The 22,045-nt window shown below is 50.8% G+C and overlaps 1 protein-coding gene across 1 annotated transcript in view; it reads left to right on the forward strand.

The window, feature by feature from the left end:
* Cacna1b (calcium voltage-gated channel subunit alpha1 B) overlaps nt 1–21,543 on the forward strand; it is a 161,911-nt gene extending 140,368 nt beyond the window's left edge. Inside the window, exons 39-48 of the mRNA XM_028868647.2 lie at nt 3,052–3,148; nt 5,805–5,913; nt 10,607–10,714; nt 11,243–11,355; nt 12,047–12,174; nt 14,728–14,863; nt 15,110–15,226; nt 17,583–17,790; nt 18,069–18,313; nt 18,653–21,543. Of these exons, the coding sequence (XP_028724480.1) occupies nt 3,052–3,148; nt 5,805–5,913; nt 10,607–10,714; nt 11,243–11,355; nt 12,047–12,174; nt 14,728–14,863; nt 15,110–15,226; nt 17,583–17,790; nt 18,069–18,313; nt 18,653–19,183 (1,792 nt within the window). The 3' untranslated portion in view covers nt 19,184–21,543. The remainder of the gene's footprint in view (nt 1–3,051; nt 3,149–5,804; nt 5,914–10,606; nt 10,715–11,242; nt 11,356–12,046; nt 12,175–14,727; nt 14,864–15,109; nt 15,227–17,582; nt 17,791–18,068; nt 18,314–18,652) is intronic.
* The last annotated feature ends 502 nt before the right edge of the window (nt 21,544–22,045 follow it).

The raw sequence follows: 22,045 nt of genomic DNA on the forward strand, positions 1-22,045 counted from the left end.
AAAATGTACATACATTATCACACATAGGAGCATTCATGTATACAAACATGTTTTGTATATCCACGTGAGTTTATCTCTGTGTGTGTAACAGACTGTTTATGTGTACACGTCTGTATATGTATGGTAAGTGTACGTGTATGTTGTGTGCATATGTTGTCATTACATGTATGTATGTATGTATATGTTAGGGTGTTTATGTGTCATCTGTGCATTGTGTGAACTTGCACATGCTGTGGGAGCTCCCGGTAGCTGTGGCTGCCTATCCCCAGCCTCCCTCTTGTTGCTTCACACAAGTGTCGAAGCGTGGGGACTCAAGATGGGAAAGACAGTCACACATTCACCCTCTGGTCAGCAAGCATTTCCTAAGGTCTGCTGTGTCCTGGTCTCGGGTCCCAAAGGTGAAGCCATGAGCAAGACTGTGTGATGGATGGGATAGTCGCGTGGCCGTAGCTTGAGGCCAGGACATTTTTGAGGAGGGGAGGATCATGTGGCATCTGAACTGTACGGAAGGAGGCAAGGTGACCTGAGTTCTAGGTGACAGATGTGAGGGGAGAGCCGGGTAGGACTGTACGAGGCTGGAGTGAGGCAGACACCGGGAGAGTGAGATTGAAAGAGTGTTAAACGGGTAACTTTGCTTTTCTTTTACTTGGTAGACGGCGCAAGAGCTTTTGAATATTTGGGGGAAATATTCCAGAGATAGCAGTATTAACAGTGTCGTGCCCACACTTTTCCACGTCTGTCGTATTATGGACTTGATGGGCAGCACCCCCCACCCCCCACCCCCGTTGTAATGCTCCTGGGTTCCAACAAGATTAGCAAGTATGGGGGAGGCCCGAGTAGAGCTTCCTCTTTTCCAGAAGTAAATTGGGCATGACTTAGTCCTGACCGGGCTGAGAAAGTGACAACACAGGGGACGAGGGGCAGTGGTGACCACATTTCAGGACACCAGTGTGTCCAGGGAGAGGGAACAATCGAGAGCCATTTAGATGTGGACTTCTGTGTAGGGTTTCTGCATCCAAGAAGTAGATGGGCCACATCATGGTAGTGAGGGCAAAGGTCAGACATGTGGAGAAAGGCTCTGGCATTCAGCAGCTGAGGGAGGGGGCAGACCGCGAGTGGGCACATGGGCAAGTCCCGTGGAGCCTGGCCAGTGACAGGCATGGCACAGTGTGCAGAGTGGGACCCGGGAGGCTGCGGGTGCAGACAGAACATTATTCTAGTGTTTCCTGACCTCCTTCACTATAGGGGTTATCTTGGGGCTGACACTTTGTGGGGAGCACTAGACTCCAGGTCCCCTAGGAAGTATTGTGTAACCGTAGCCCTCACCTCCACCTCACAGCTCATCTTCCATTGCAGACTGGGTGGGTCGGTGGGATGGGCTCCATCATGCCTTGTTGCCATAACCTGTGACATTTCCTTTCCAGTTGCCGGATTCATTATAAGGATATGTACAGTTTGTTGCGTTGTATTGCGCCACCCGTTGGCTTAGGAAAGAACTGCCCTCGTAGGTTGGCCTACAAGGTTTGCAACTTCAGAGCCTCCATCTGACATACTCCCTGCCCGAACCGCAAACACTGCACACACTCCCTGCCTGATCTGGGAATGACAACACCTCACCTTCTCTTTCCTCTGTCCTGCCCTGCCCTGCATTCCAGCATCCTGGATACTTTGGTTCCCTGTCTTATCTCCCCAACCCCTCCAGCTGGCTGGAGGCAGGCAAGCCTTCAAGGCAGTGTCCAAGGAGTTTTCTGACCTGGCTAGGCTGAGTCTGCCAGGACCAGCTGGCTGGGTGTGGGGAGTGGGGCTGGCGGGGGGGGGGGATGTGGGTGAGGCAGGTCTTGCCTTTACCAAGGAAACAGCCACCACACCCAGCATTCCTGCAGGCTCTTATGAATGGGCTGATGGTCAGACAGGCCAGAGGCTGAGAGCCCAGAGGAGAAGTATGAATGTGGGTGCAAATAAACAATGAGCAGTTGTCCCTGTGGGTCAGAAGAGGCTTTCAGGTCCCTGGGGGAGGGGAGAGTGGGAACAAGAAAGAGGAGCCCTCCTGCGCCGCTTCTGGATTGATGTGCTCAGCTCAGGGAGAAAACCCCTGGCCTGGAACTGTGAGCGGAGGGCAGGGTCTGGGCAGATCTGCCCTCTGGAGAAAGGCTGGACTCTGCTGTGTCTCTGAGACCCCAAGCCCACAGGCAGGTGCTCTGGGGTAGAGGGAAGCCCCAGCCTCTCGACTTGGGAAGATGCTTCACCAGCCCCAAGATGCTCCCCTTAGTCCCCAAGCTTGGGTTCTAGGCCCCACAAGGGGCACATCCAACCTGTTGGTCCCAACCTGTGCAGTCGGAGGCACCGGTGGCACCAGGCCACAGCTTACACAGCTCCTCCCTTCCTGCAGTCTCCTTCCCATCCAGCCCTGGACCTCAGCAGCAGCCCTGCCCTGGGCTGGCCTCGGGCGTCTCTGGGCTTGGAGCTGACTTGCCTTGTCATTAAGTTTAGTCCCCTAAGAGCTTTGGGGCTCCTTCTCTAGTTTTCTAGCCTGTTGTAGATCTTTCTCCACTTTAGCCTCTGGCCTCATTTGGAAGCAAAACTGCCCTGCTCACCGAGGCAGGCGTGGCTGCTGCGGCTCTGAGCAGCGGCCGTCCATCTCCACACGGCCTGGCCAGTGCTTCCTGCATGGCGAAACAGCTCGTTCTGATTTGGCCTTGTCTACGCTTCTAAAAGAGTAAAGTCAGAAATTTATAACCCAAAGCCGCCCCGATGCAGCCCTTCCTCACCCCTCCATGTTCATTAGCTCAGACGTCACCCCTGCCCGCTGCCCTGCACTGGGCTGCTATGAGGAGGTGAGGCTGGGGGCGGGGGCAAGCAAGGGTCAAGTCAAGCAGAGACTCCCTCATTTTACTTGTTTTGATTTGGGGCATTGACCCGGCACTTTGGTTAACTGAATCTGTTTTCTTGTCTGCTTCCTCCCCTGCCCGCTCCCTGCTCTGCCCCTCCTGCCGTGTGCCTCTCCTGTGGACCACCCCACTATGCCTGGCCTCTGGAACAACGGGGTTCCAGTGGGCGCATCAGTTACAATGACATGTTTGAGATGCTGAAACACATGTCCCCACCTCTGGGGTTGGGGAAGAAATGCCCGGCTCGAGTTGCATACAAGGTAGACCTTGACCCTGCACTGATCCTGCACCAACCCCGGAGCTATCTGTGCTTGGCTGGGCCCGCCTGGGCCTTGCTCAGCCCCCAGAGCACTCATGGCCTCTCACCTGCTTCCTCAGGGTTTGTCTGGCTGCGTGGCTGCACCTGGCTGCCTTACCGCTGCTCCCTTTACCACCCTGGAACCCTTTGCTCCCTTCCCAGATAGAGGGGCATGCCTTTGCACTAACCCCGAGACCCCACTCCGGCTTCCCCACTACTGACATCCTTGAGAAGCTCAGGACAATGGAGCCAGAGTCAACTCCACCCCATCCCTGCCCTTTTTCCTCCCCTTCCCATGCCTTCCCAAGAATGAGAAGACAAACAAGACAGTGTTTTTGTTTTGTTTTTTTTTGGACAGAGGGTGCTTTATTCCGGGTTTGGGACTACCCGGCTGCCCTGTCCCCTGTACTCCTGTCATGGGTGGTCATCAAGTCTGCAGGGTCTGGCCTTGGAGGATGTGCGGGCCGGGCGGTGGAGCCTCTGCCGCCTACCTCTCTCCCTGCCCTTCTACCCCTATCAGCTCATCCTGGTAGGGATGTATGCCCACCTGCAGTCTCCAAGGGCTTCCTTCCTAAGCTTCCCAGTGGGAAGGCTGCCTTGATGTTGAAACGGAATTGGGTGTTCAGATGCCCTGGGTGAGGGTCCCAGCTTGGGAGTTGGGGAGTCACAAATCACTGAGTCATGAGGAAGGAAGTGAACAAGGACACCTCCAGGCCTCCTTCCTGGCCCAGCTGCAAGCTTCTTCTGCCTGAAGTGCTGCCTTCAGCACCCCCAGCCCCACTGCTCCCCATTAAACAATGCCAACTGTGTTTGCCTCTGTCTGCGAGCTTTCTGCCAGACCCTCCCTCTTTGGGTCACTGTCCTCTGTCCATATTCTGTCTCTGTACCCCATTCTAGGTTTTTGTCTGCCACTTCGTTCAGTGTAGTCTGTGGGAACCAGTCAGTTCTCCCACCACTCACAGATGCCTCTGGGTTCTTCCTGCCTTTATCTGCCCCCAACTAGCATGTGTGTTGAAACCGCAGAGGCCCTGCATGCATGCATGTCTCTATCCACAGGAGGGAGAGCTCTGTCCCTATGACACCGGCGGGCAGAACGGCGGGCAGGAAGGGTTGTGTTGCCCTTTCTAGCCATGCCTAAGGATCCTGAGGTTCAGGGTATGACCAGACCAAGGGAGGCATCCGGGTAGGTTGCAGGTGGCTTGGGGCAAGATGGGGAGGGCCCGAGAGACGCTCAGAGTACCATTTCTGGAACTTACTTGCCCTGGTCTTGCCACTCTGCTTCTCTGAGGTTCTTTCTCTGCCCTCCATGAGTAGGGGCAAGCCAGTGGGAGCCCTTAGGAGGGTAACCCTTGGTGTCCTGGACAGATCTCCCCCTCTTAGAAATAGTCTGCTTGCTCTTCTCTCATTCCCATCCCAACTCCCCTCCCTGGAAGAGGAACTCCTGGGCCTCTCACACTGCCATCGGTGCTGGTCTGCAGGGATGCCATGCTCTGGGAAGCAGGGTTTTCCTGGTGTGTAACATATGTGACATGTGAGGTCCTGGTCCTGTAATTGGACGTGCCCAGTGGGGCTTTGCCAGCATTCATAGGACAAGAGCCTACCTCCTATTTTCTGTGCCCCTGTGCCCCCTCCACCACAGGGAAGATAGAGAACTTGGGGGCAAGGTACTAGGGGCTGGGCTGTGTGGCCCTCCCCCAAAGAAGGTGCTTGCTCCAGGGAGGAACTCCTGTCTCTAGTTTTCTTCCTGTATAGAGGACACAGTGGGGGTACAGTAGTACTCCTGGGGTGCTTCTTGGCTCCTCAGATACACCTGAGACCTGTATCCTCCTGGAGGCCTCAGGTGCTCTCAGCCAGAGGCTCTTGCAGCTACTGAGTCGCCCCAGAGGACTGATTCAGACACATCGTTGTGTTAAGGTGTTTTGTCTCTGAAAACCAAGAAAGGAAAAGGTGCTGGCCACTCAGAGAGATGGGAGCAGAACAAGCCTGAGACCCTATGCAGGCCTGTCTGCTCGGGCCCCTAAGAGGTCTCTTAAGACTCCTGATGCATTGACTATGATAGTGGCTGTCTTCAAGTATCGCCAAGCATGTCTTCCCGGCCCGGTTATTGTGGTAAAGATCTGAGTTAAAGCAAGAGTCTCTCTCTGGAGGAGTCCCCCACTGGGCCTGGACCTCAGAGAGGCCTTTTGACTGCCACTTCTAGATGTTCCAGTTGCAGATAGAGGGCAGGTAAGCAATGCCAGAGGACAGGGTCCCGTCTGTTCTTTAGGCTGTCCCAGAGAGGAGCACTCTGTCTTGGATCCTTCTTCCTCAGCCAAGACTGCCGCAGCCTTTTGGCATTCACAGGCAGTGGGCAGGATTCAGGTTCCTGGCCCAGCCTCTGCTATAGCTTTTACTTGGATTTCTGCTCTTCTCTAGCCAGGAGAATCTCAGCTCAGATGAGAGTGGGGTCCGGGAGGAGAGAATGCTGGCAAAGCTTCCACCAGCCCAGCCTTCTTGGACCAGGCACCTGCCAGGACCCCTCTCAGGAAGCCAAGCCGAGCTCCAGAGCCCAAACACTAATTGTAGGGTGGGAGTGACCCTGACATGCTTGGCCCTGATCTGCTCCTCCTCATCCCCAGCGCCTGGTTCGCATGAACATGCCCATATCCAATGAGGACATGACGGTGCACTTCACATCCACACTGATGGCCCTCATCCGGACAGCACTGGAGATCAAGCTTGCCCCAGGTGAGTCAGGTGGCCTTGGGAAAGGGAGGGTACTTGCCAGCCAACCCTTAGCAAGTTTACTGCCATTGTTGGGTAACTAGTGTGACTTCCTGTTTCAAAGCAAAACAACACACACACACACACACACACACACACACACACACACACACACACACACACGACCTACTTCATGTAAGGAGATGGATAAAGGGATGGGCTCTGTCTGGGGACAACTGGATAGGTTTACCTGCTCTTTTAGGCACCGACTGTTACCTTGATGATTACACGAGCACTATAATAATCACCTCACATTTAGGGAGGAAACCAGCACAGTGAAATGAAGTCCCTTGTTCTAGGTCATTCCATCTAGCAGCAAGTGCCTGCCCCAATCCTGTAACAGGGAGCACATACCATCCTCCCCTCCTTTTCCCTGCACCCTGTTACCCTCCCTCGTCTGTGCCGTATACTTTGACTACTTATGTTGTGAGGTGTGGGGGCCACCCCCCTTTGTACACCAGGTCCCATCTTTTCTCGACATCTCCCTAAGGATGTTACCCACAGTTTCATCCTCTGCTTCTTGGCTTTGTTAGTTTTTCTCTGTTTTGGGTTACTTGTGTCAATATGTGAGCAGACTCTTATCATTCCTTTCTTTGAAAAGGTTATCTCTTAACCCTCCCTTGATGTTCTTCTTTTTTAATTTATTCATTTATGATGTATACAGTGTTCTGTCTGCATGTATGCCTGCACATCAGAAGGCGCCAGATCTCATTACAGATGGTTGTGAGCCACCATGTGGTTGCTGGGAACTGAACTCAGGACCTCTAGAAGAACAGCCATTGCTCTTAACCTCTGAGCCATCTCTCCAGCCTCCATGTTCCTTTTTTTTTTCTTCCTTCATAGGAACCAGCTACTTGAGAGTCTAGTCTCTGTTGATTTCTCTTCTCCAGTTTTCAGTTAGGCAATGCTCAGTCTTTGCTCTCTCTGTAGCCTTCCTCAAATTTTATTTCCTGTGTCATTTTTTTAAAATCTGTTTTTTGGCTTCTCTGGCCCTCCCCACCTCTGAATTGTGGGTGTGACTCAGAGCACCGTTCTTGCCCATCCCTTGTACATCTATTGAATTCTAGTCTTGTATTTTCAGTCCAGACAAAAATAGCACAAGTTATTCCATTGTTGCTCAGATCTCTGCAGGAATTTTCCCACTGACTTGTCTAGACCTGGATTCCAGCTGATCCCACATTCTTCCCTGGCTCCATCGTTGAGAACTCTTGTTCTTTGATCCCTGACCCAAACCTTAGAGTTACCCTTAAAAATTCCATCATTTCTGATTCATGTCTGATTTACATCTCCATGCTGACTTTGAAATGCACCCAGCATGTGGGCACCTCTCTGCCTCAGCCCACTCTCTGTTCTTGTTGCATTGCACTTGGCCTCAGTCTGGCTTAATGGCCACAGTGGCCAGATTAAAATCATAACAAGAGTGTAGGTCAACCTCCAGCTAGAACCAATCAAGAAGAAAGAAGGTGCAGAGAACAGAAGTAAAGAGCAGAAGAGGTTCATCATCCCAGCTACTTTTAACAGTAGAAGAATAGCAAGGGTGAGCATCATGTCAGTGAGTGCAGCATCTCAGGGGAGATGTGTGAGTTCTTGGAAGAATATAAACTACCAAGCTCATTCAAGGATAGATAAACTCAGGGCTAAGGGAATGAATGACTCATTTGATAAAACCTGAATCCACATAAAAATGCTAGGCATGGTGTGTGTGCTGGTAGTTCCAGCACTAGGGATATGGGAACAGAATTTCTGGGGGTTTCTGGCCAAACTTAATCTGTGAGCTTCAGACTCACAGTGGGAGACTGTTTTAAAGAGGGTAGATGGTTTTCCTGAAGATGATGCCCAAGGTTGTCCTCTGGCCTCCAGATGTGCACAAAGAGGCGCCTCACACATGCACCAGCATACACACGTGCACATACAGGTACATATGCACCCTCACAGCCTCATGTACCCCACACATATGCTCATATGCATGAAATATGAGATAACCTTAGTAATTCTATATTTCTTAGATAAAATGATAGCAAACTACCTTCCAACAGGAAATTCCAGGCCTAGATGGCTTCATTGATGAAGTCTATCAAACACTCCAGTGAATACAGACTATCTAGACTCTTACAGGAAATAGAAAAGGAGGGGATATTTCTCAACCTATTTTTAATGTACTTTATTCTGATACAATAAACAGATATGACAGGAAATAAAATAACATGAATGTGGATGTAAAGTTATCCAATATAATTTTAGTGAACTGACTCTAGACATAAAAATCTTCAGTGCAGTTTTAGCAAACCAAATCTATCAGTACATAAAAGAAGATGATGTACGATGCCATTATCGAGGTTTATCCCAGTAGTGGAAGGCTGGTTTATGTTCTAAAACCCAGTCAGTATAACTTACCTGTAAACTATATGATACCTCACAGTCACATAAGAAAAGAAGCCTCTGGAAAAATCCAACATTTATTCATGCTAAGATCATTTCTATGTAGAGTTTGAATTAGATGAGATGTTCAATAAATGTATGATCAAGGATATCTATGAAAAGTTACAGCTAATCTAATGTTTAACATAGAAACTCTTGAAGTCAGGACAGACTATGGTCTGCTGTCAGCACTCATTTTCAATGATGTGCTTGAAGCCCTAGCCATTCCAATAAGATAGGAGAAAGAAATGATGGGGGAGGGGAGAAGATGATCAACATAGAGATGATGGGTGAGGGGAGAAGATGATCAACATAGAAATGATGGGGGAGGGGAGAAGATGATCAAAATATATTTATATGTAAAATTTGTTTAAAATAATAACAATATAATAAAAAAGAGCAAGAAATGAAAGTACTTGTGTTCAGAGTTGATATCATTATCTGTGCAAAATTTCTAGTTTTTGAAGTTACTGAAACTGACAGGTACACAAGGCTACTCATACAGAAGCATTTGTGCTTCTGCATACTAGTAATTAACAATAGAGCTCCTTGAAAATAACACCTCAGCTATGAAGTGCTTCTGCATTGTGGGTAACTCTAAAAATCCCTCTGCACTCTTTATTCTGTGAGTTTCAAAACATTCATAAGAAGACCTAAATATATGAGTAGTCTGTTGTGTTTACGATTTAGAATATGTTGTGGCTAAGACACATCAGCCTTCTCCTTTTCCTATTCACAGTTAATTCAGAAGATGTATTAATTGTCTTGTTTCTATGACAAAATCCCTGACGGAGTAACTTCAAAAAGGAAGGGTTTATTTTAGCCAGCCATTCCAGGGGCTGTAGTCCATCACGGTGGGGAAGTATGGTGGGAGGGCCAGAGGCAGCGGTCAGATCCTCTCCCTGGTCCAGAAGCAGAGAGGAATTCTCCTGTTCATTTCACTTCTCCCTTTTGTGCGGCCCACGACTGGTGCTGCCTGCCTATGCCTTCCCTCCTAGTCAAACCTCTTTGAAGACACCCTCACACATGCCCAGTTTGTCTACAGCACGATTCTAAATCCTGTCAGCATTAAACATCACAGAGAACTGGCACAAAATACCATAGACTGGGTAGCTTGCCCAGGGAATCCATTTCTCTGCATTCTGGAGACTATACAGGGCGGGTTTTCTTCTGAAGTCTCTTCTTGCTGTGTTCTTTCAAGGCCTTTCTTTTGAGAATACAAGGTGAAAGGATAAGTGAGATTCCTGCTATCTTTTCATAAAGGCACTTTTTTGTTTGTTTATTTGTTTCAAGACAGTGTTTCTCTGTGTAGTCTTATTTGTCCTGGAACTCACTCTGTAGGCCAGGCTGGCCTCGAACTCACAGAGATCCACCTGCCTCTGCCTCCTGAGTGCTGGGACTAAAGGCGTGCACCACCGCCACCCAGCTCTCATAAGGGCACTTTTAACATTTAACTCATTTAATGGTAACCGTCCTTTAGGCTTCTCCACAGTTACTGATCTCATGACTTCCGTGTAGGAATAATGGTATGCCTTTCATTACATAGCACATATTTTGACCTCTTATAAAGCTTAACTTGAAATGGGTCATAGATATAAATTGAAAATGATAAAAATTTCTAGAAGAAAAAGATACATTGGCAACTGAGTTAAGTGGAGATTTCTTTTTAGAAAGATGCATGAATCAGGAATGACTATCAGGGAGGTGTGCATCCTCCTCTATCAGAGTATCAGAGTTTGGATCCTAGCACCACATCAGGAGGCTCACAAATAGAATCTGATGCCCCTTTCTGGCCTCCATTGTCAACCCCTACAATCACACACACAGCATACATTCATAAATAAAGAAAATAAATGAACCAAAAATACATGAACCATACAAAAATTGATAAATTAAACTTCATAAAAATTAAAAGTTTCACTCTTCAAAAGATATTTAAAGTGCTGGGGTTATAGCTCTGTTATAGAGCATGCATGTGCATGCATGCGTGTACACACACACACACACACACACACTCACACACACACACAGAGTTCTACCATCTCCAGGACTACTCTGAAGGAAGAGCTGTAACTAGTGTGCAGGTCCGTGTGTCTTCGTGTATCTTCCTTTTAGCACCATCTCCACCCTATCGTCCCTCTACCCATGCCTCCACACACACTGTCTCCAGCTCTGCCTGAATGAGGAGTCTGCAGGACTCTCCACACTCACCTTCCCTTTCCCCCTTGTCCTGGCCCAGCAGGGACAAAGCAGCACCAGTGTGATGCTGAGCTGAGAAAGGAGATCTCTTCTGTGTGGGCTAATCTACCCCAGAAAACTCTGGACTTACTCGTACCACCCCACAAACGTAAGTGGAGAGTGAAAGGTACCCTTTTACCCTCTGCCCCCACCTTCCATGGTCCCTCAAGGTATATGGGAATATAGACGAGGAGTGTATTGTCTTGGAGAAGTGGGCTCCCCCCCCATCCCTCTGTAGCCATACTTGGTGGCACGGGAGCCATGAGAGGTGATCTGGGGTCCTCCAGTTTAGAGAATATATCCTACAACACTTAAATGCAACAGGGGATCATACAGACACAGAGAAGGGTGTTCAGTTTTGAGGACCTCTTATTGGGATGCATCAGTCCATCATAAAGGACACAGGGCTAGTTAGTGTTGCTCAGAGTGGGATGTGTTCTAAATCTAGAGGAGACATGGTACTCGCTCCTGTGACTGAGCCCTCGTCTGAGCTGCTCAGCCCAGTGCGTCTCCTGGAGTCCACACAGGGGAAGAGGGAAAGAAGATGCCTCCTTACCCAGCTGCGTTTTCTGTGGTTCCTTTGTGCTGTCTGCCCTCCAAACCTCTCCTCTGGTTCTTCTCTGTCTGCACTGTTCAGCTGACGAGATGACGGTGGGGAAAGTCTATGCAGCTCTGATGATATTTGACTTCTACAAACAGAACAAAACCACCAGAGATCAGATTCACCAAGCTCCCGGGGGCCTGTCCCAGGTACAGTTGTGGGAGACCGACAGCTGGGCACAGCGCAGGGGCAGGAGGAGGGAGCCCCACGCAGGCTGCCGCATGCTGTCCTTTAGTACTCGCTTGCTGGTGTTGTGGAGCTTCGAATCTGAGAGCCGGTTTTCAAGGGTGAGAACAGAAGCTCCGAGCAGTATCACTCTTTCTGTGGTCTACAGAGGAGGATGTGATGTATCAGAGGAAGATTTTTAGTGGATGGAAAGAGAAACTGTGTGTGAACACACAGGTACAGCCCCAAGAGATCCATGTTGATAGGCCGGAGTTGCTCTTGGCTTTGCTCATGGTTATGTGGGAGGTTTAGAATACATCTTCCTGGTGCTGTTACAGCCATGTCTTCAGTGGCCACCACACGGAGGTTCTGTTAGAAAAATCTTGTAGACACACAGAGCGTCTAGTGCTATTTACCTGACCCTGGGTAGGAAATGACAGTGTCATTCCTGCAGTCTCCTCAGCCAGGAATTCCAGGTGGCAGTCACTGTAAACTGAGGACGGGATGGCAGTTCTATGGCAGGAGCAGCCCCCAGCCGTGGAGGTGGAGAGACTGCCTACTGAAGAACAAGGAGCCAGCCCCGTGCTGTCCTGAGCAGGCTGGACTCCATGACGTGCCGTTCCAGGCTGAGGTCCTCAGGCACAGGGCTCTCCTTTTCCCTGTTCTCCTTTGTAGATGGGCCCTGTGTCCCTGTTCCACCCTCTGAAGGCCACCCTGGAGCAGACCCAACCCGCTGTGCTTCGAGGAGCTCGGGTCTTCCTTCGACAGAAGAGTGCCACTTCTCTCAGCAACGGTGGTGCCATGTGAGTGCCGGCGCGGAGTGGGGAGGGAGAACTCGGCCGGTGGGGGAGAAATCTCTGACCACACTCTAGCTGGTTTTCAATGCCATCCGGCCTCTAACTCAACCTCCTGAAGTTCCTGAGGGGTTCATCCACAGCCTGAACAGTCCTCTGAGGATAGGAGGTCCTCAGGACCCATGCCACTCCCAGAGATGAGCTCTGGAGCAATTCCTCATCTGCGTCCACCCATGGGCACACACGGATGTTTGCTGCTGCTAGTGCTTTTCTATCTGCCTGCTCCTGTGGCGGACCTCGGGGTTAGCTGCATAGCATTGGGCAGACAGCATGGACTTGGGTAGATAGCTGTGCTACTCCTGAGGTGACAGCCACTGCATGTGCCTGTCTCTTAGATTCTCCTGTCGCTGGCCTCTAACGTCTGTGGACTGTTAAGAAATTGTTTCTGCCTTGAGCTCCCAAATACCTTTTCACAGACAATTAATTCTGATCTTCCTGGCTCCTCTGAGCCATTTCCCTGTTTGTCATTTTGGCTTTGCTTTCTGAGGCTGTTGCATTTTATAGACAAATTGGTCGGTCCTTTTTCACCTAACTCTTAGATGGTGTTTCTTGATATTAAATTCAGAGTTAGATGTCAAGGATCACCTTTCTCACCAAAGGCTGTGGACAAGCTCTGGGCAGGGCTTATTACACTGAAAGCCATGTTCTTTCAGCTTTCCTGGATAGCTGTCTTTCAGGTGTGTTGATCTTTCCTCGTGTGTTGACTCTAAGGGACTCACCACCTCATGCTGGCCCTGAAAATGGCAAGAGACCAAGGTGCAGCTCTTGTGTGGACCTCTTCTTCCGTCTCACAGGCAATACCCCCGTCAGCCCCGCACAGGCAGGCCCAAGTTCATGTCATGGGCAGTAGACAATGCAGGGGATCCTGGCTGCCAGTGCTGTTAGAATTGCTCCAAGTGGAGGAGGTCCATCCTGGAACCTGCCACAACAGAGCCAGCCCTGCAGACACCCTCCCTTACCTGCTTTCCCTTGAACAAGCTGGTTAGGGTCCCTCTTCTGGATTTAAATTAAACAAAAACTCAGAACGTGTGTATAAGAGTGTGTGAGAGGGAATGTGTGCTTGGGCATACAGGACTTAGAGGTGTGTGAGGGGGGGGGCACATGTGACTGTTTCCTAGAAAATGTGAAGTGTCTTTGATTTGATTTGATCCAAGCTTCCAGGAGGAAGATAAGCTTCAGGTACTTTGATGATTATAACCTCTGCATAAAGCAGTTAGAACTTTTAGGGAAGGTCAGTGTCTTAGGTGAGGTTTCTGTTACTGTGAATAGACACCATGGCCATGGCAACTCTGATAAAGGAAAATATTTAACTGGGGCTGGCTTACAGTTCAGAGGTTTAGTCCATTATTGTCATGGTGGGACATGGCAGCATGCAGGCAGACATGGTGCTGGAGAAGGAGCTGAGAGTCCTACATCCGGATCAGCAGGCAGCAGGAAGAGAGAGACACTGGGCCTGGCTGGAGCATCTGAAACCTCAAAGCCCACCCCCTGTGACACACTTCCTCCAACAAGGTCACACCTAGCCCAGCAAGGCCACACCTCCAATAATGCTACTGCTCCCTATGAATATGTGGGGACCATTTTCATTCAGACCTCTACAGTCAGAGAACACCCTTTCCACTGCCTCAGCAATGGAGGGTCTGAGATGTACTGTGACCTCGGAGCTGGCAGTACCCCAGGGGTTAGCCTGGACCCCCTCTCAGCTAGAGTTCTTTCCTGGGGTTGCTTCAAGAGTCATTGAGGTAAGATGGTTTGCAAAACTCCCAGAAGACAATGGATGATTCTTGTTAAAAATGCCCAGTAAGGACAGATCTGGCCTACTGTCTCAGTATGCTCCGTGTTCAGGAGTCTGGCCCTACGCTGAGTGCTAAGCTGACTCTCCAAGTGTCACTCAACCTGTGTGACACAAATGAGGTCATTGCAGAGATGCTGCCTGGGAAGAATCAGTGCTGTGTGGGGGTCTCACCCTGAATATGAACACTCCAGGCACCCCGAGGAGCTGGCATAGTGAGCAGCAGGTGCTGAGGCCATATGTAATCTGATCACTGAGAAGCTGATGGAACACCAAATGGGTCCTTTGTGGTGAAGAGGTGGGTGTAAGGAAGAGCCACCAGCAAGGAACTTCTGAGGAAAGAAGCCCGGGAAGAATTATGGAGTTCCCTTAGCTGCTGGTCATTTACCCAAGCTTTACCACATGGTCACCGTATAGCTTTGTCCCTTCCCACCGTGGTCTGTGGCAGACGACACAGAACTGGTGCCCGTGTTGAAGAACTTGCTGATTGTCCCCAGACCAGGGAATGATGGCTCTGGCTTTCCTCGGAAGGAAAGCCCTCTGCCTTCAGAAACCAACCAGAGCCCATGCTCTGTGATGTCTCTCAGTCTGGGGGCCGTGCCGGGGCTCCTGTGCTAGAATGCCAAGACTATGGCTGCTGGAGATTCCTAGCAATAGCGATGCTCTGCAGCCCATGGTCTCTAACCCTGCAAAACCATTTCTCTCTCCAGACAAACCCAGGAAAGCGGCATCAAGGAGTCGCTGTCGTGGGGCACACAGAGGACCCAGGATGCACTTTATGAGGCCAGAGCACCTCTAGAACGTGGCCACTCTGCAGAGATCCCTGTGGGGCAGCCAGGAAAACTGGTGAGTGAGCCCTCCCCGGAGGAGTTATATGAGATCAGGGCAGGGATGTAAGATATATGGGGAGCATGTAAGATGGGGGTGTGTAAATTGGGGTGAGGATTGTGAGGTGGGGATGGGAGAATGAGTTGAGGATGGGGTCAAGTGGTGTGGGAGTGGTGGATATAGGTCAGGGTTGGAGCCGGTGAGATGGGATGAGCAGGGCCAGATAACTCTATGATGTGTAACTGGGGAGGCACCGTCCTCCAGGCTGTGGATGTCCAGATGCAGAACATGACATTGAGAGGACCTGATGGGGAGCCCCAGCCCGGGTTGGAGAGCCAAGGCCGGGCTGCCTCTATGCCACGCCTGGCTGCAGAAACACAGGTATGTTGTCTTGGAAGGGTCTGGGCTGTGGGGGGATGAGGTGTCGATGGAGGAGGGAGGGGGCTTGATGATGTATGTGAGAGGAGACTGGGGATAGACAGAGCAGGCAGCAGCCTGGGGTCACCTGCCTGTGCAGCTTTGGACACCTTCCCTCGTGGGACATGGTGCCTCCTCACCAGGACAGTCCTATTGTCAGAGAAAGAGGCTTTAATCCCCGAGTGGATCTATAGCTTTGATGTCTTCGTCCCAGTCTGGTCCTCCCAATTGGAGTGTCTCCTAGCCCTTGGACCCAAGACTCTGCTGTCTTTAGGTGTTCTCCCTCTGGCTCTAGTACCCCTTGGTTCTGCTGTCTCCAGCTGTTTTTCTGTCTTCCCCTCCCCCAGTGTTCTACTCTAGGACCAGAATAGCTACTACAGTCCAGAAAGTCATGCCTCATGCCTCAGTCTACCCTTCTGTCGTTTGAGGCTCTGGGATGGCCCTCACTGCCCTATCCCTGAACCCCTATTCCTTCTCTGGCCTCTTGTGAGGTTTTTTTCATTAGGCACATTTAACTAGGAGCCGGGTCAACAAACCCCTTTCCCGAGGTCACAGAGAAGCGTCTGTGGCATTTCCATTCTTGAAGCCCAGACGGGACTACAGGTTGACCTGAGTCTTAGGACCTGCCCAGGCCTGTGTGGTCCTCCTCCTGGCTCTGTCCCTTCTTCTTCTTCTTCTTCTTCCTGTGGTCATAAATATGTCGTGTGCTCTTTATTTTCACCCTGGTCTCCTCCCCTCTGGACGTATCCTCCCTTTACAGCGTCTCTACATGGCTGTAGCCTACAGTGCCTCCCATCTCCCATCATCCTTCCATCCCTCCGCTGCTTTCTCTTCTGTCCTGGGGCCCCGGCCCTTGGTGTCACACGCCGAGGTGCTTCCTTCTGGCATTTAGCCTTAAGGTGTCTGTGGCTACGGTCCACAGCAGTTTCTTTCCATAGGTCCTGAGTTTGTGTGTCATAGTTGGAGGGTGGGGATGGGGGCAGCATATAAGTCAGTCCTCCATGGCCAGACACCAGGCTGAGCTCCAGGAATCCAATCCATGAGAGAGAGGAGGGATTCTGCAGGTGGGGGAAGTCGAGATCATGATGGGAAGATGTGCAGAGATGACCGGAAGCCCTACACTAGTGGGAGCCCATGGACTGTAGACTAGTGGCTGTGGAGCCCCCATGGGACTGGACTAGGCTCTCTGGATACAGAAGACGGTTGTTTGGTTCGAACTGTTTGAGGGGCACCCAGGCAGGGGGATCGGGATCCATCACTGGTGCATGGGCAGCCTTTGGGGAGCCAAGTGCCTGTGGTGTGACACCTTGTGCAGCCTTGGTGCAGTGGGGAGGGGCTTGGACCTGCCTAGTCTCAGTGCGCTGGGCTCTGCTGACTCCCCATGGGAGACCTTGATTTGGGGGATGTGGGGATGTGGGGTGGCTTGGGAGGGAGGGCTGGGGGGTGGGAAGAGGGAGGAGGTGGGATCTGTGGGTGGTATGTATAGTGAGTAGAAAATTTCTTAATAAAGAAAAATGAAAACAAAAAGTCAGTCCTCCAGATGAGAGAAATCATCCACCCCCCCTTTAGCCAGCTGTGAATCACTCTGGGACTCCTCAGTCAATCCAGCAGCCCCTCTCCTTGGACCCCTCCAGCAGGACCCATGAAGCAACCCTGCTTCCAGTCTGCTTGTCTGTCTCAGACGTGGCTCCTTCTGACTTGACTGGGTCATGATCAGGTTCATTTCCTCCACCAATTAAAGAGTTAAAAGGTAGGACAGGACCTGGAGCACACTGGGGAGCAGTGGAGAAATCTTCAGTACCACAGACGGCAACAGACTGAACGAGCAGCTGAAGTAAAGCATTTATGGGGGTGAGGAGACAGACGTACACATGCAGCAGACACGTGGACATGCTTTGCAGGGAAAGACCCTCTGCAAAGCAGAAGGGCGACTGGGGGAAACTGAAAAATTCACTCTCCTTTTGACAGCTGATGTTTTGGCCTCGGGATGTTTTCTTCCTCTAATTTAGGGTTGGTAAGTTTGAAGATGGTGGATGGCCTACAGTTGTGTGACACATCCAATCCAGCCTGCTGAGCCAGTCCACCAGCAGGAGGGGAAAGAAAAGTCTCACAGGGTCTTTGTTTTAAGATGCCAGGCTTTTTGTCTCGGGTCAGGAGCCTGAGGAAGAAGCTGGCCATTTTGGAAATCCACCACCTTTATTACATAGCCGTGGCCCCTCTCCTTATCTGTCTGCCTGCCAGGAAATCTGTAACTCCCGGTCTCTCATCCGCCCGCTGACTCAGGCCATGTGCCTCCTCATCCCTTGTCCTCTGTCTGCAGCCTGCCCCTGATGCCAGCCCCATGAAGCGCTCCATCTCCACACTGGCTCCACGCCCCCATGGGACTCACCTTTGCAACACAGTCCTGGACCGGCCTCCCCCTAGCCAGGCATCATCACATCACCATCATCACCGCTGCCACCGGCGCAGGGAAAAGAAGCAGAGGTCCCTGGAAAAGGGGCCCAGCCTGTCTGTTGACACAGAAGGTGGTGCGTGTACAGGGTCCGGGAAGTCGGAAGTGGGTGTGGCCTGATTTGGGATAGGGTCTAGCAGTGCATGGGACCATCTTCTCTTGGTGTTCCATATGGTCCCAGAACCTACCCACAACAGGGTATGAGTTCCATTTCTGGGGACCAGGCAGGGCTATTTATTGGCTACCTCAGACACTGAGTCTGTCATTTTGCCTCAGGAGACCACGTGGGTCTAGAGCCCGAGGTCTCTGCCCTGCTCTGGGCTCAGCTGAGCTAACCCTCTCCTTCTTGGCCAGCACCAAGCGGTGCTGCAGGATCTGGTCAGCCCCAAGGAGAAGGATCCACAGGCTGCCGCCGGGAGCGCAAACAAGAACGAGGAAGGTCCCAGGAACGGAGGCAGCCGTCCTCCTCTTCTTCCGAGAAGCAGCGCTTCTATTCCTGTGACCGCTTTGGGAGTCGGGAGCCCCCGCAACACAAGCCCTCTCTCAGTAGCCACCCTACATCTCCAACAGCGGCACTAGAGCCAGGACCCCACCCACAGGTAACCACACAAGGCAGCATGGCTCCCATGTTCCAACTTTGCTTTCCCCAGACCTTTGAGCATCCTCCACGCCTTGCTGCCCCGCTCAAGCCTGCCTTTCTAGCCACTGCGTCCGTCCCAGCTGGTTGTGCCAGCTGCCCCAAATCCTCAGCGCTTTCTTCCAGCCACTGCTTTGTTTTCCTCTCCCGACTCTGGGCTCGTAGCACGTGATCAATTCCTGCTTTCCCTCCATTTGCCTTGCATCCTCCCTGCTTCCTTCGTGGTGATGCCTCTATTGCCTGTGTGCTGGATTGTTTAATGTGGTTTTTATGTTTATTCGCTGTTGCCTTTTTCATGTAGGGCAGTGGTTCTGTTAATGGGAGCCCCTTGATGTCAACATCTGGTGCTAGCACCCCAGGCCGAGGTGGACGGAGGCAGCTCCCCCAGACTCCCCTGACCCCACGCCCCAGCATCACCTACAAGACCGCCAATTCCTCGCCTGTTCACTTTGCTGGGGGTCAGAGTGGCCTCCCATCCTTCTCCCCTGGCCGTCTCAGCCGAGGCCTTTCTGAACACAATGCCCTGCTCCAGAAAGAGCCCCTGAGCCAGCCTCTAGCCCCTGGCTCTCGCATTGGCTCTGACCCTTACCTGGGGCAGCGTCTGGACAGTGAGGCCTCTGCCCACACCCTGCCTGAGGATACACTCACCTTTGAAGAGGCAGTGGCTACCAACTCTGGCCGCTCCTCCAGGACTTCCTACGTGTCCTCCCTCACCTCCCAATCCCACCCTCTCCGCCGTGTGCCCAATGGCTACCACTGCACTTTGGGACTCAGCACCGGCGTCCGGGCACGGCACAGCTACCACCACCCAGACCAGGACCACTGGTGCTAACTGCACCATGACCACCCATGCACCAGCTCCGTGGGTGCGGGTTCCAGTTGATGAGTTTTATCATCCGCTCTGGGCTGTGGGGTCACAGCCCTGGGAGGAGGGTCCTCACATCATGGCCTCTGTGGTGGAGGCTCCTGCTTCTCTCCTTCCCTCCCTTTTACACTGGATGGACTAATAAAGCCCTTTCTTAGAGGGATATGGTTCTCTCTATCCTCCTGTGTACTGCCTTCCTGGGTTCCATGCCAGATGTTGGATCCTAAGCAGGAGGTAGCTGAGTTGAGATGGACCCAGCAAATCCAAATCCTTTGTCATGGCCCCCAGCATCCAGGGTGGGTACTTGGGACTTTCTTAGGAGGCCTGAGTCTCATGGAGAGTATTGTTTGTCTGAATGTGTAGCCTGGGCCATAGGGTGACCTGAAGACAAGGAAAGGAACCCAGCCGTGGCTGGCAGCGCCTGCCAGCATCAGTAGTCTCGTGTCTGCTGTCTCGGAGTCAAACAGCACATGTGTGCAGAGTTGCACTCAAGGCCCTGCCGTCCTCCTGTGCTGTCACCATAATAGGGACCAAATCTGGAGAATGTTGATGCTGTTGATTCTGGTTTTCAGTTACACCACCTTTCACTGTTTGTCTATGTAGCTGATCTCAAAAAAGGAAAAAAGAAAACGGGGAAGGAAATGTTCATGTAACTTTAAAAACTCAACGTGTAGGGAGGTCTCCGTTTTGCAATGTTTCTGTGACTTGTATGTGATGTTCCTGTATGGATTCCACCCTGCCCAGGAAGTGCCCAATGGCCCTGGCTCCTCTGCTCAACCAAGTGCCTGATCTCCGGCTCTGAGCATCGTGTATGAGGAGAGGCCTCAGGAACTATCGGGTGGACTGGGTGGGAACTGCTCAGAGCAGCGTGGGGGCGTGTGTCTTAGGGACACTGACAATGTCCGGCAGCATGTCAGAGAAAGAGCTGCTGCGCCCCATGCACCTCCCCGAGTGATGAGCTCTGAAGAAGCTGCAGAGTAGCAGTGTGTGCTCGCATGAGGCATTTTCAATCTGTTTTTTAATCTGATTCTCAGGGACGGGATGCCTGCCAAGTAGGGTATGATCTCTGTGGTGTTTAAAAAAACAAACTCATTTTCACTGGATGCTGAAGAGCCAGCGCTAGGCGCTAATAAAGAAGAGAGGGAATAGGGCAGGGGGAAAGACACCGGAAGCATAACAAGAAACAGGCAGGGAGGAAATGGCTCCTGGAAGAGGCTGGGTGTCTAAAGCCTAGTGGAGTCCCTGGCCCCAGATCTGGGGAGGCAGCAGTCAAATAAAGCCTCACCTCACGGCTACTTTGCAAAGGGAAAACCCATACCCAGGAGGGTGTGTGATGCGCACAGACAGCTGGGAGGCCACTAGAGGAAGGTTGCTCTAGGCAGGCAGGCAGGCACTCCTCGGTGTGTTCTGTGTTTTGAAATTTCTGATGACTTCTTGGAGGAAATGTTGGCTTCTATCCCATGTTTCTCATAGAAGCTGTGTGTGATTGTGTGTGTGTGTGTGTGTGTGTGTGTGTGTGTGTGTGTACTCACAGGAGATGCAGAGGTGTGTGTATGTGTGTGTGTGTGTGTGTGTGTGTGTGTGTGTAGGTGTGTTCAGCGAGTGGCTGTTGTCAATCATAGGGCTATGCAACAAAAGACACATTACTAGAAACAAAACACAAGACCGCCACTTGGTCTAGGGTTTCAGCATGATTGTGACCAAACCTTTTATAGAATTTCCTTATATGAAGGCACAATACCCTGAAACTTTAATGAAAACAGAGTATTTTATTCCAGTAGGGTAAAATTCAACAGGAACCTTGGACTGTGCATGTGACTGCACTGATGTTGCAAAGTAGGAGGATGTGCATTTTGATACTGACGTTCTGTCTCTGTTCCAAGCCCAGCCCTTGTTCTCTGGAGTGTTGAGTGTATACATTCTGTGTGGAACTACAGATGCCCCAGACAGCCCTGGGTTGGGAATCATCTTTACCCCACATTAGCGTAGCTGGCTTTTCTTCCAGGCATTGGTATACATGAAAATCACAAGAAGCAGGGAAAGGAGACTTGGAGTCTTGCTTCCTGACTTTGGGTTTGTTTCTGTACTGTCTCTACCTGTCTGTTCCCCTGAAATTTCATAGTGAGTTGCCAAATTTGAAATGCAACAACCAGCTGTCTGCATCTGGAACCTGTCAAGCAGTGGCTGTAGTTTGAACAAGTTATGTGTGCATGTAAAATATATCCATATATACATTATACAAGTATGCGCATGAAATGTATATCTTCGTACTTTTTGATACAATGTATTCATTTGTTAATTTTTAATTATATTTGATATAAATTGAAGGTTTGTTGCAAAACTTTATATTTAACAGTGTTGAGAGAGAGAGAGAGAGAGAGAGAGAGAGAGAGAGATCCAATCATGCAACACAAATGGGGTCTACTTAAAAAAAAAAAAAGTCCCTTGACTAGTTTGCTGCCTGAATAATATTTACAAACCAAACTTTGGATTCTGCTCTTGTTTCTACAATGACTTTTTGTATAAAGCAAAGTCCTTGGATTAAATAAAAACAACCAAAAAATTTCAAAATCAAAACCCAGGATGCTGCTGGGTGGTACCTGAGGACAGTGTGTCTCAGTGCGTCGGTGGAGAGGGTGCACTGTCAGGAATGCTCAAGAAAAATCGAGAACTTCAACAGTGTGCTTGTGAGCTCTGGGGTAAAAGCAAGAGTGAGGTGCAGTGTGACAAACAGGGTGAGCAGGTTGTCCAGATCATGCAGAGCAATATTACCCAGAATCCTTTGATGAAGGATAGATGTTGGTGCCCTGTAGTTCCAAGAAGATACTA

Source organism: Peromyscus leucopus, chromosome 4 (genome assembly GCF_004664715.2).
Source record: "Peromyscus leucopus breed LL Stock chromosome 4, UCI_PerLeu_2.1, whole genome shotgun sequence".
Taxonomy (NCBI): domain Eukaryota; kingdom Metazoa; phylum Chordata; class Mammalia; order Rodentia; family Cricetidae; genus Peromyscus; species Peromyscus leucopus.